This window comes from Colossoma macropomum, unplaced genomic scaffold (genome assembly GCF_904425465.1).
Source record: "Colossoma macropomum unplaced genomic scaffold, Colossoma_macropomum, whole genome shotgun sequence".
In the NCBI taxonomy this organism is placed as follows: Eukaryota; Metazoa; Chordata; class Actinopteri; order Characiformes; family Serrasalmidae; genus Colossoma; species Colossoma macropomum.
This window is the reverse complement of record NW_023494804.1, coordinates 9,649,750-9,661,908: the sequence shown is the minus strand read 5'-3', so window position 1 is coordinate 9,661,908 and position 12,159 is coordinate 9,649,750. Positions and strand designations below refer to the sequence as shown.

The 12,159-nt window shown below is 41.4% G+C and overlaps 1 protein-coding gene across 3 annotated transcripts in view; it reads right to left on the bottom strand.

Annotated features, from left to right (window-relative positions):
- Positions 1 to 12,159, bottom strand: part of rfx3 (regulatory factor X, 3 (influences HLA class II expression)) — a 34,923-nt gene that overhangs the window by 14,689 nt on the left and 8,075 nt on the right. Inside the window, exons 2-7 of one of the 3 annotated variants that reach the window (XM_036595927.1) lie at positions 7,647 to 7,771; positions 6,425 to 6,513; positions 3,692 to 3,959; positions 1,097 to 1,171; positions 297 to 478; positions 85 to 204 (exon numbers count right to left, since the gene is read on the bottom strand). In XM_036595927.1, coding sequence (XP_036451820.1) covers positions 85 to 204; positions 297 to 478; positions 1,097 to 1,171; positions 3,692 to 3,959; positions 6,425 to 6,513; positions 7,647 to 7,766 — 854 coding nt within the window. In that variant the 5' untranslated portion in view covers positions 7,767 to 7,771. Of the gene's footprint in view, positions 1 to 84; positions 205 to 296; positions 479 to 1,096; positions 1,172 to 3,691; positions 3,960 to 6,424; positions 6,514 to 7,646; positions 7,930 to 12,159 lie in introns of those variants that run through there. The other 2 variants (XM_036595925.1, XM_036595926.1) reach the window with 2 other exon arrangements.

The following is a 12,159-nucleotide window of genomic DNA, read 5'->3' as shown; positions in this document are numbered from 1 at the left end:
GTTTGTTGTTACTGGGTTTCCCCTCTTACAACATTGTTAAGAATGTAGGCTACAATCAAAACTGAAAAGACACAAATCAAGTACCTCTGTTTATGCTGGACAGGCTGCTGTCGCAGAGCCATGTACTGCATGTCTTCCTGCAGCTGGTTCAGAGGCGAGTCTGGCTTCACCCGGATCCCATAGTAATGATACTTCGAGTTCCCTCTGCATTCAGGACAAGGGGCGTAGTGACCAAGTGTGATGCTGCCTTCATTAACAATAGAAAAAGTGGGCACTGTAGACCAATGCTGACGTACCTGGTTCCCAGGCGGCGAGTGCGAAGCCCCATGAAGATGGAGCGGATGAGTTTTCCGAATGATGCAGCATTGACTGGGTCCAGTTTCTGCTCTTGGCAGTGGCGCAGGTAGTGGCTGTAAAGCATGGAGCGAGGCAGACTCACCCCTTCTGCAGTCTCGTAGTTGTCCAGGAGCCATTGTAGCTGTGGAAGAGCACAGCTTACCATATCAGTTTACTCTAAACTCTGGGCCATTTCTTAATAAAGAGCCATTTGTAGAACATTGGTATGATACTCTTGATGAACACCAAAATCTACATGTGGAAAGAAGCAGTTTTGGAAACTAGCATTTTTGTGATAAGAAAACATGATCTAAGCCAGCGGTCTCCCTGGTCCTGGAGAGGTATCTTCCAGAGTTTAATTCCAACGTGTATCTAAATAAGCTGTACTTCCCCTTACTTAACTCTAATACATCTGATCCAGCCAATCAGGGACATGAGAAGAGGTCGATTAGCTGGAGCATATGTGGTAAGTTACAGCTAGAAAAAGGGTCTGCAGGAAGGTAACTCTCCAGAACCGGAGTTGGAGACCACTGATGTAATCACTTTCGGTTAAAAAGTGTTAAAACCTAGAACTTTACATATATTAAATCAATAAATAACAATAGGAAAGGTGTCATAAAACAAAAAAAGAAAGACAACTGCTCAAGCCCCAACACCTTAATAACAGAGAGAAAAAGCCTTAGAAAGAGAGCGCAAAAGTGTGCATCCAAGCAGACAGTGAAGAGAAGGAGAAGGCATTGATTTCATGGTTGCAACTTACATGGCTGTTGAGCAGTGAGCTTCTCTGACTGGACAAACCCTCAGACTTTTGGAGCGTCTCAATCGCCATTTCAATCTGATAGACCAAAGAGCAAAAGGAAAAGGCGGGGGGAACAGAACAAAAAAAGGAGGAAAAAGAAATAAAAACGGCTGTAGCGACAGAGACCCATACTGAAAACTACCAAGATATGCAGTAATCAGTACAGATTAGCAGAAAATAAATCAACTGCTTCAAGCCTCCCGACCACCAAATCAGACACAGCGCAAGACCGCACAGCACAGCAGATACACGTTTTCACATAAGGCCTGCGACTTGTAAAAGAATATTTCATCCAAAAATATGAATATTGTGAAATGCGCCAGTAGCGACTGTTAGCATCATCCAAAAGCAAAGATGCCAACTGTTCCCTACTAGCTCTCACTTACTGTTAGCAACATTAGTATATTTGGGAGAAGTATTCCTTTCCAACAGAGACTTGAGAAATACAATATTTCTAAGGTGCAAAGCAATAAACAGGCCACATCGCTCCATCACAGAACAATACCATACCTTACCACCAGAGGTCAAAAGTGATCTAGGAACTGCTATACAGCTGAACTGTTTTTGATTTTTTTAGACTGGCCAAATCATCTCTAGGATAAATTGTTCCTCTTATTCATTTAAATGTTTATTAAAGGAGTACTCCAGTGTTTTTCACCCTAATCTCCATCTGCTACAGCTGTACAGTCGACATGGATAGTAATTTTTAATGCGTTGCACTTAGAAAAGAACAGAAAACCCACTAACTCGAAACTTAACAGAAGTCATAGAGCAGTTGCTGAATTCTGGCAATAACCGGTTGTGTGAAAGACCTATTTCTCTGCATTTTCCCCAATCTGTCAGTCAAAAGTATTTATAAAACTGTATACTTTGTTCTTTCAGAGATGGGACTAATTTTACAGAGAAAAATGTAATTTTATTATCAGCGTAATGAAGAGGGTGGATATAAGATGGACATGTAAAGCCAGCCTGAAGCCTTTATATGGTGAAACTTCTGTGCAACTTTACCTGCTTGAAATCTACGTAAAAAGTAAATAGCACTTAAGTTGCATAACGTCAAGCGTCATGCCACTCGCTTGCAACACGGCTGCAACAGCTGCATGTGTCTTTGTGGAAACAGTTTCATGAAACAGCAAATCAAAACGCAAGTAATGCGCCCTGTGATCATACCAAGCAACATCATTTCAAACTGCTGATTTCACTGCATCAGTGCAGTCTAAGATGCAGTCCTTGATGTGCTCACTGTGCTTCAAGGACATGATGAGCAAGGCATAAAGCACAACCATAATGCCTTCATAGGGCTTATATTACAGATAAGATTAGAATAGATTCAAATGCCAAGCAAATTACGTTTTATCAAATTTAGTCAAATTACATATATACAAACATATACATATATACACTACAAATTTCACAAATTCTATTTATTCAAATGTACTTCTATTTATATATTTCCCAATATGTTAAATTTGAGCAAATGCATTAAAATGTGCATGGTCTCTGCAGACGACGTGCACATACTGTCACTTAGAAAATCAACAAAACAGTTTGACCAGGGTGTCCATACTTTTGCATATGTCTGCATAGTAGGAAGCATAGAAAGATAATTAAAAGGCAGAAATATAGAAAAAAGCTGGACAGCTGATAGATTTATATAGCAAGAAGGAATCGATGTATCAAAATTCGGCAAACAATAGAGTGCGTAAATGTGTTGCATGCGACTTTGTTTTCGAATTGCTTCAGGTAACTGAATGCAACTCACAACATGCAACTAGCTGTGTGAAAGTGTCACCTTAAGGAAAGTGAAAGTAATCAGGGGCTGGATTTTCAGAACACTCAGGACAGTCACAACTGGTCATGATTGGCTGCTTTAGTGGGCAGTCCTACTAGGATAAGACCAAAAAAATATTCATTATCTCTTAAAAGAGCTGCATGAAGAGAACAGTCAGGCTCACTGTAAACCACACCAAAAAGCCATCCTTGCCAAGCGATCCTTGAATTCGGCCAATACGAATGCTGAATGCTGAATCATTATACCAAACAATAACTTTAAAATAAGTTATTACCATTGTTTACACTAGGCTGAAGGCAATGATGTACTAGGCAAACAGACTTCCTCACTCACATCCCATTGACTGTATGCATATCGGAACACTGTGATTGGAAAATAGCAAAACAGCCTTTCAAAAACTAAATAAACCTTCGTAAGACATTCTCTTATGCCTGTCTTTTTGAAAAACCTGAAAGTCTTGCTATATTTTGAATTTGCACTTTATAGTCACGTATTTCAAACATTAACTCCCAAAATTCAGTAACTGTCCAAAGGCATCTATTGTGTGTTTCGAGTCACCAGGTTTTCTGTTTTTTTCCTGCAGGATTGGAAATGTGTCAAAATTAATATACATGACAACTGAGAATATGGCTAGGTTACAAAAAACTGGAATATTCCTTAAGTATTTTTTCTAACCACACAAACAACACATAGTTAATTGGAATATAAGTCAGCACAGTCTTTCACTTCAGGAGGTGAGAAGCAGGTCAGAAAGCGGGACCTACTGTAGCTGGGGAGGCCCTGGTGGTCTGGGCTGCAGTGTGAGGGGCCGAGTTGTCCATAGAGTTGCCCCCGATCAGATATGCTCCTGAGCTGCTGATGATCTGGCTGCCGGAGAGGCCCATCGGCAGCCCTCCATTTCCGTTGCCGTTGTTGGCCATGCTGTGAGATGTCACCACCGTGGTCACATGAGATGAGCTGCCTTGCGTGTCAAAGTAGTTCCCCGCACTGTTCTGGCTATACATCTGGGGCTCGGAGTAGGAATATGTCCGTCTGGATATTAAATGAAACACATTCAAACATAAATGAATCACCGCATACATGATGTTTGTATTGTGTTAAATGTTATAACTGTATTAATACATTTTAAAGGTATTTATTGTAAAGTTTTTCTTTAGCGTACAATGAATATGGCATATGACACACGCTCAGTGTTAATATTTCAAATATGAAACATTTTAGCCAAAACCTAGATCAGCACAGAAAGCCATAACTGTAAATGAGCTCAACCAGCTTTGAATCGCTTTCATAATTTGAAACAATCTAAAAATGCAAAATTTTTATTTTGTATCTCTTTAAAAATGATGGCTCAAACTTCAATTTCAAAACAGTTGGGACAGCATGTAAAATGCGAATAAAACAAAAAGTAATTAATTAATTCTGTTGATTAACATACAAAAACACAATACTTGTTTTACCTTGTGAACTTTTTTCCTTTTATTAAAAACGTTGGGAAAGACCATGTTTACCTTGCCTCTTAACAACACTTATAAATAGTTTTGGAGACTGAAGACACCAGCTGACCCAGTTTTGAAAGGAAAATTGTTTGTTGGGCAACCGTACCAGGCCTCTGTTGTTGTATTTTGCACCACACACACATTGTGCCACACATTTTCAGTGGGAGACAGATCTGGACTGCAGGCAGGCCAGCAGCCATGCCATCATAGCACGTGGTTTGGCGCAGTCATGTTGAAATAGGCATGGACGTCTCTGAAAAAGAGGTCATATAGAAGGCAACATATGTTGCTCCAAAATATGTATATATTGTTCAGATGTCTCTACATTCCCTGAATCTTTTGATGATATACAGTGTAGATGGGTGAAATATCAAAAATCCTTCCAACTGCTTATTGTGGAATGTTGCTCTTAAACTGCTGTAAGTGATGAGCCTCAACCCATCCTTGCGCATAAAGGACTACGCCTGTCCTGGACACTCATTTTCTACCCAAACATGATTGTATCACCTATTTAAGATGTTCTAACATTTCACAAGTTTCCAGTCCTTCCTCCATTTCCAACTTTATTGGAACGAGTTGCAGACATCAATTTTTAATCATATTTACAAAGAACAATGAAGTTGATAAGGTAAAACAATGAGTATCTAGTCTCTGTACGGTTTTGCTTAAATATAGGTAAAAGAGGATTTACAAATCACAGCATTTTTTATTTGCAGCTCACACACTGTCCCAGCTATCTAATTAGAAAGAAGTACTGCGATAACGATTAAAATTTGCACTCCATCGTGTTGTGAAGTACAAGAAAACTGGCTGTTTTGAAATCGGTATAAAAGAAAGGAGAAACAGTCCCATTATTGTCACAGGAATAATTCTTCTGACAGCTGTGTTAAACGTTTATCTTTAGTCTGCAGAAATATAACAGTGAAGGAAAAAAAAACAACAAAAAAAATAACTAATTGGTTTGAAACAACGTGACTTCTCATCTACCAGGAGCTTTGTTTGAACCTGCTTTTTTTAAGTGCATACAGAAAAAGAAGCATGATATAATTATAATTGTGCAAAGAAGTCATTCAGCAACATGTTCTTTCATCTGATATGATGACAACCATTTTCTTCAGCGTACAATAAATATGACATATGGCACTTGCTCAGCGTCAATGTTCCATACATAAAAGACTTGTTTCATATGGCAAGCAAACTTCGAGGAGCCACTGATCAGTCTTACGCAGAGCAGAGCAGGGACAGATGACCAGACGGGTCATTTAGTGAAAGCGTTTCACTGTACAGCCCATGTAACTGCGGCATGGCCTTCGCTAATGCCCGTGTAGCCGCCCCCGACAAGCAGGAGAGGTTAGTGGAGTGCTCTTCGGCTCTTGAGCCCAGCAGAGCGAGAGGATGACTTCTTTCTCAGGGCCACTTATCGATACTTGTGGTCACAGTCAGGTGACCGCACACAATTCACACCCCCACTGGGGCTGAAGTGCCATCAAAAGCAAGGAGCCTGCAAGCGACAGGTTTCTATGACATGACTGGGGTAAGTGGCCCACGAGGCAGCTGAGAGGTTCGAGGTAGCTGAGAGGCTTTCACTCTCCGAAAAAGCTGAAAAAGTAATGAACCTCGCTGCAGGTCGCTTCAGCCAAATGTGGCCACATTTGTGTCTCTTTTGTTGCTAGGCAACCAAATACACAACAGAGCTGGGTGCTAAACAACAGCTCGTTATCAGTTTTGCTAACGTATTTGCTTGAGCTTGCTAACACTAACAAACACTCTCCAAACTTACTAAGCTGTTTCCATTTCTAAAGCAGACCGTGTTAAGGACTACGCACAAGCCCTTTGATGGCTAAACAAATTGTGAGATGTTACCACATGCTGGGGATGTGCATACCAACGTGGAAACTTTTTAGAATAAACAAATAAGTTAAAAAGCCTTATGTGAACTATGTTTTCCACATGGTTTCCAAACCCTGTTACTGATCTCTCTCCATCTAAAGACACACTCACATGGTTCCATTGGTGTAGACGCCGCTGTTCTCCTCCACATACTGCACCTGTGCTGGATATACATGCTGGACCTGTTGAACAGTCTGGGCCTGCGAGAAGAGGACAGAGGACGTGTATTCTTTTAGTAAACACTAGGGTATCTATAGGTTTAGGCAAACAAAATGTATGATTTTTAAGAGACTATATCCAACATTACATTCTTATATTTATTTTTTTTTCCTGTTCCTGTTCCACTTGTACTGTTTGTGTAGGTTTATGTACCAAAAACCAGTCTTAATTCATTATTATACATGACTGTAGTCCAACCTCTCCCCCCCCTTAAAATAAGACAGGCTGTTTTTGTTACTGTGCATTTAAGACTGACATATGTAAGTGATCTCTTTTCTGATTGGCTGCCCTACATTGCATCTCATTCAAAAAACAGTCTGGGCTGAAACACTCCTTGCTTTCCACTCAATGCTGTACACTCTTAAAAAAGATGGTTCCTCAAGGGTTCTTTAGTAAAGAAAATGGTTCTATACAGATATTATTAGAGGGTTCTTCAGATTGCTGAAGAATGTGCTGTAGATGGCTCTATACAGAACCTTTTTTAAAAAGGTTTCTATAAAGAACCAAAGAGGGTTCTTCTATTGTTACAGACTTGACATCGTAACAACAGAAGAACCCTTTATGGTGCTATATAGAACCCTTTTCAGCCAGCTGTAAAACCACTTGCCCAACAGAATTAACACAATGATGCAAACCATTTTGCATGCATCGTAATCAACTCAGACAGCAAAATGTGGTCAAAGGGGAATCCCAATAGTTTTCATGTAGCTATTACAGCTATATTGCAAATATAGCTATTTATTTAGCCACCCAAAATGGTGAAATAGCGGTAAACAAATATGTTTTATACTAAAACTTTACCACAAAACTACTGTGAATCAATGTCTCAGGCATCAGGCAGAATATTTGTAAGCATTTAATGTAATAACTTTCTGTGAGGGGACTTTTAGAGGCATTAAACGCCTTGAACATTTGGTTCCTCACTCCACCACTGTGAACAATTTTAGAAATTCCAGACAACATGGAAGAAGTTGTGGATAAATACATCAGACAGCCCGTCAGTCATTTAATGCCTTAAATTCATTCGATTTTAGGCTAAAATGCACACACAGCATGCTCAGGTCAACATCAATAGTAGCAGCTGTGGCGACGGGGGCTCCAGAGACTGGCTCACCTGTTGCTGGACGGGCACCTGAGAGGCCACCTGCTGGGCAGTGACAGCAGGCTGCACAGGCACGCTGGTCTGGAGGGGCACCGAAGACGCAGAGTCAGCGCCTGCCTCTGGGGTTTGCATGGCGCCTTTAGGAGAAGAGGAGGGAGGTGAAAGAGGGAGAAAAAGAAGCAGACAGTCAACGAATTGTACAGTGGGCGTAAATGACAGGCATGATATGAACCTGGAAAATAATGCCATACACCCCCTCCAAACAAAGTGAATAAAACAGCCTAAATACAGTTCTACTCCATCTCGATGCATGAGTGGGTGATAATGGGAGAACTGGCAGACCAGTACAGATCCTGGCTACAGTACAGCTTTAACCACCTCATTTATACTAGCAGTGCTTTTATTTGCATAATGCCCTACTTATCTTAGTACACCGCACTTCTGAACAATATAAATATACATTTAAAAGAATTCAATTCATTTTGTTCCAAAATAAGAAATACAGAGGAAACCATATCTAAATCATCCTGCATAAACCTGTAGATACCATGCCAGATCATTAAAGCGTTTTTACTAAAAACAAGCATGGGAGAAATGGTTTGCATCCAAAATTCAAATTGGGCAAACATGACGATCAATTTTTAATCCTACACTTCCCACGCCTTCTCCTGACTGAACTCAAAGCCTCAACGTAAATACGTGTGAAAAGGACAAAAGAATAGAACGCGTCAAGCTGAAAGAATGCTTATCTATCTGCATCCATCTGCTCAAGCCCAGAAGAATCGCCGCATCTGTGACGTACTGATACGGAGACACCTGGCCCAGCTGTGCCACTCCAGCATACAGGACGCTGTGACTCACCCATTACTTTATGATAATAAGCTCAGAATCCATCATCAAATATTTCAGCATGTTCATGTAGGATGAGAGAGAGAGAGAATTCAACAGGCTAGAGGTATGAAACCTGTGTGGAAAGTAGCACCAGGCAGTACTGATAAAACTCACATCACAATATTTTTCTTATATATTATAAAAAAAGGCCGAAAACGTGTTTAACAGAAAATTACAGCTAAATATAATAACAGTTTTTTTCCCAGTGTTTAAGGTGTCCACTGTTTGCCTTTCTTGTAGCTTCCATTCTTATCATGAGACTTGCTTTCACTTTTCCAAAGAAATCTGCAGGGATACTTTTCCACACCTCCAAAGTTCACTCTTAGATGTTGGCTGCATTCCCTGCTTCTCAAGATCCAAATAATTCCTATTACAAACTCAGACTCATCAGTGCATAAAACCCTCCACATCTCCAATGTCCAGTTTCAGTGTTACAGTAATTTGTTTGTCTATTTTCTCTTCTCAGTAAGGGCTTCTTGACAGCTACACATGCATCCAGATCCATAGTGTTGAGTTGTCCTCTCCTCCTGGAAGGATGCACAGAAACACCTGCGGATGTCTTCAGATCTGAAGTAAGAGCAAAGCTTGATTTCTCGAAAGATGAAAAGATTTAAGTGCTGTTTCTCTGAGGGGGACAGATTTGGTGGTCTACCAGGTCTTGCACGGTTGTTACGAGTCCCATTTTCTCTGTCACTCTCTCTTTCTAATTATACATATACATATATATATATATTAATTTTGCCAGTTAAAACTCCAGTTTTGAAAACATTTTTTCCATGTATTTTCCACAATTTATATTAAATGGCTGAACAAGCAAGCTAGCTTGCAAATTACAAAACATTAGGCTAATGTTGTTTACGTTAAATATTTTCCCAAGGTGGGCGGCACGGTGGTTAGCACTGTCGCCTCACAGCAAGAAGGGCCTGGGTTCGATTCCCGGCTGGGTGACCAGGGTCGTTTCTGTGTTTGCCTGTTCTCCCCGTGTCTGCGTGGGTTTCCTCCGGGTACTCCGGTTTCCTCCCACAGTCCAAAAACATGCAGTCAGGCTGAGTGGATGTGCTAAATTGCCCCTAGGTGTGAGTGTGTGTGACTGTGTCTGTCTGTCTGCCCTGTGATGGACTGGTGACCTGTCCAGAGTGTATCCTGCCTTCTGCCCAACGACAGCTGGGATAGGCTCCAGCACCCCACCGCAACCCAGACGGATAAGCGGTTTAGATGATGGATGGATTTTCCCAAGGTGGGCAAGTCTGCTTCCAACAAAATCAAACATTTGGTTTATTCCACTGCTGTGGTCAACATCAAAAGTTGAAAAAAATTCTTGAAGGAGCATTCTGCTCACTGCCGTGGACTGTTGCCGTTTGTGGTGGCAGAACTTTCCAGCGTAGCTCTGTTAAAAATAATGGAACATCCTTTTTATCGTCATCCGTTTACTGCAAACATGCGAACACAGCTTTACACTAGACGTGCACAACTGAACTCTAACAATGTCTTACTGATATCACCAACCATCATTTAATCGCAAGTTACACACGGCAAGAAGCTGGAACATGTTAATACAACCTCACTCTGTCAGGCATCCCAACGCTGCGTCCATCTGTCCACATTTGACACTGTAGTATTCCAAATCACACCAAGTATGAATGGACTGCTAGAAATATGCAATCTTGAGGCTTAATGACCCAACTTCACACTTTCCCAGGACATCTTATCAATTTTCTTTGACTGGAAAACTCGTCTTTAAACTTCCAGGTTTTCCAGGATGTGTGGGAACCATGTAAATGTATTCTGTCATGCTCAAAGGCAGGGGTACACAACTCCGGTCCTGAAGGGCTGGTGTTGTGCACAGTTTGGCAGTTCCCCTACTCAAACACACCCACTAAACCTACCAATTAACAGATGAGTGTGATCAGGTGTGTCTGACCAGGCAAATCACCAAACTGTGCTGGACACCGGCCCTCCAGGACCGGAACTGTGTACCCCCGATCAAAGTACTCAAACACTCTACTACCCCACAAAAAACTGCTAACATCACATTTCACAATGTTGTAGGATGTGTGTCATTTCCACCAAATAAGCCTGGGTTATTTTGAAGAATATGACTTTATCATTACATAATGCTCATTATTTATCAACATCATTTAAACTACAAATCAATACTGCTGTGTGACAGCAAAAACAGATATAGACGATTTGTCTCCACCACTGGCGGAAAGCAACAGATGTTGTGGACAGCGATCCGTCAGAAGATGCAGCTGAGACTGAATAATAGTAATAGTATTTCTGTAATAATTTACTTTATGTAAGTAGGATTACTCTGCTTACATAAACTGTGTGAACTGACCCGAGCTCCTTCATGTGTTTCCAACACAGTGACACAATGAATGCAGAGTGTCGTGGCGGCCTCAGTAATAAAGGCGGTTAATAATTAATTGTCCAGGTCTCACGCTCCGGCCTGTGCTTTTTCAACCTCTCGTGCGAAAACGGCTGCCGTCTGACCGAAATTATAAATTCAGCTAACCGTTTATTACACAGTCAGAATAGACATGATTCATCAATCAGCCTACACCGCTCTGCTGGAGGAGAGACAAGCATCACGTCTCCACGAGAAAGTGTTTGTGTTCGTCACACGTGAGCTTCTCCAGTCTTCCCTGGACACCTGCCACGCCAATGCAAATACAACAGGCATCTCGAGATAGTGAGAGTGAGCAATGGGAGAGAGAGAGAGAGAGAGAGAGAGAGAGAGAGAAAAAAGGAAGAGAAAGAGAGAGAGAGAGACACAGAGAGAATATACGTGAGAGAAAATATATGTGAGACACGGCACAACATGCACAGAGTGAGTGAGAGAGAGAGAGAGAGTGAGAGGGAGCGGGAAGGAGAAAGAGAGAATATGAGAGAGCAAAAGACAGCGGGGGCAGAGAAAGAGAGAGAGAGAGAAAGAGCAAAACAGACAAAGAGAAGCAACGTAAAAGAGAAAGAGCACAAGAGAGGGCTTAGAGATAGAGAGAGCAGGCGGAGAAGGAGAGGGTTAGAGATAGAGTAAGAAAGAGTGTAAGAAAATGACCAATGCAGAGAGTGAGCGAGAGAGAATGAGAGAGTGAAAGAGAGCAGGGAGACTGGGGCAGAGACAGAGAGAGCAAGAAGGAGTGCAAGAGAACAAGAAAGAGCGAAAGAGAGAGAAAGGGGTAGAGAGAGAGCATGCAAAACAGAGCGAGAGCGAGAGAGAGAGACGGCAGAGAGTATGTGAAAATGAGAGAGTGAAGGGGAGAATGCGCATATATATATATATATATATATATATATATATATATATATATATATATATATATATATATATATATATATATATATAGTATATATATATATAGAGAGAGAGAGAGAGAGAGCGAGAGAGAGAGAGCGAGAGAGAGAAACCGAGAGAGAGAGGAGCACATACAGTGAATAAGGCTTTCCAGCCCCATCCTGAGCTCCGGCTTAAGTTTCCGTCATGCGGTCTCTCCTGGCTAATTATACTTGTTCCTCCTGACAGCTGAGAGGCTCTCCTCAGAGACTTTGCGCACGGCAAAACGCCTCCTCCTCACCTCCTGCTCCTCATTTACCTGGAGGATACAGGTGGTGTTGTGTTCAGGTGCATTTC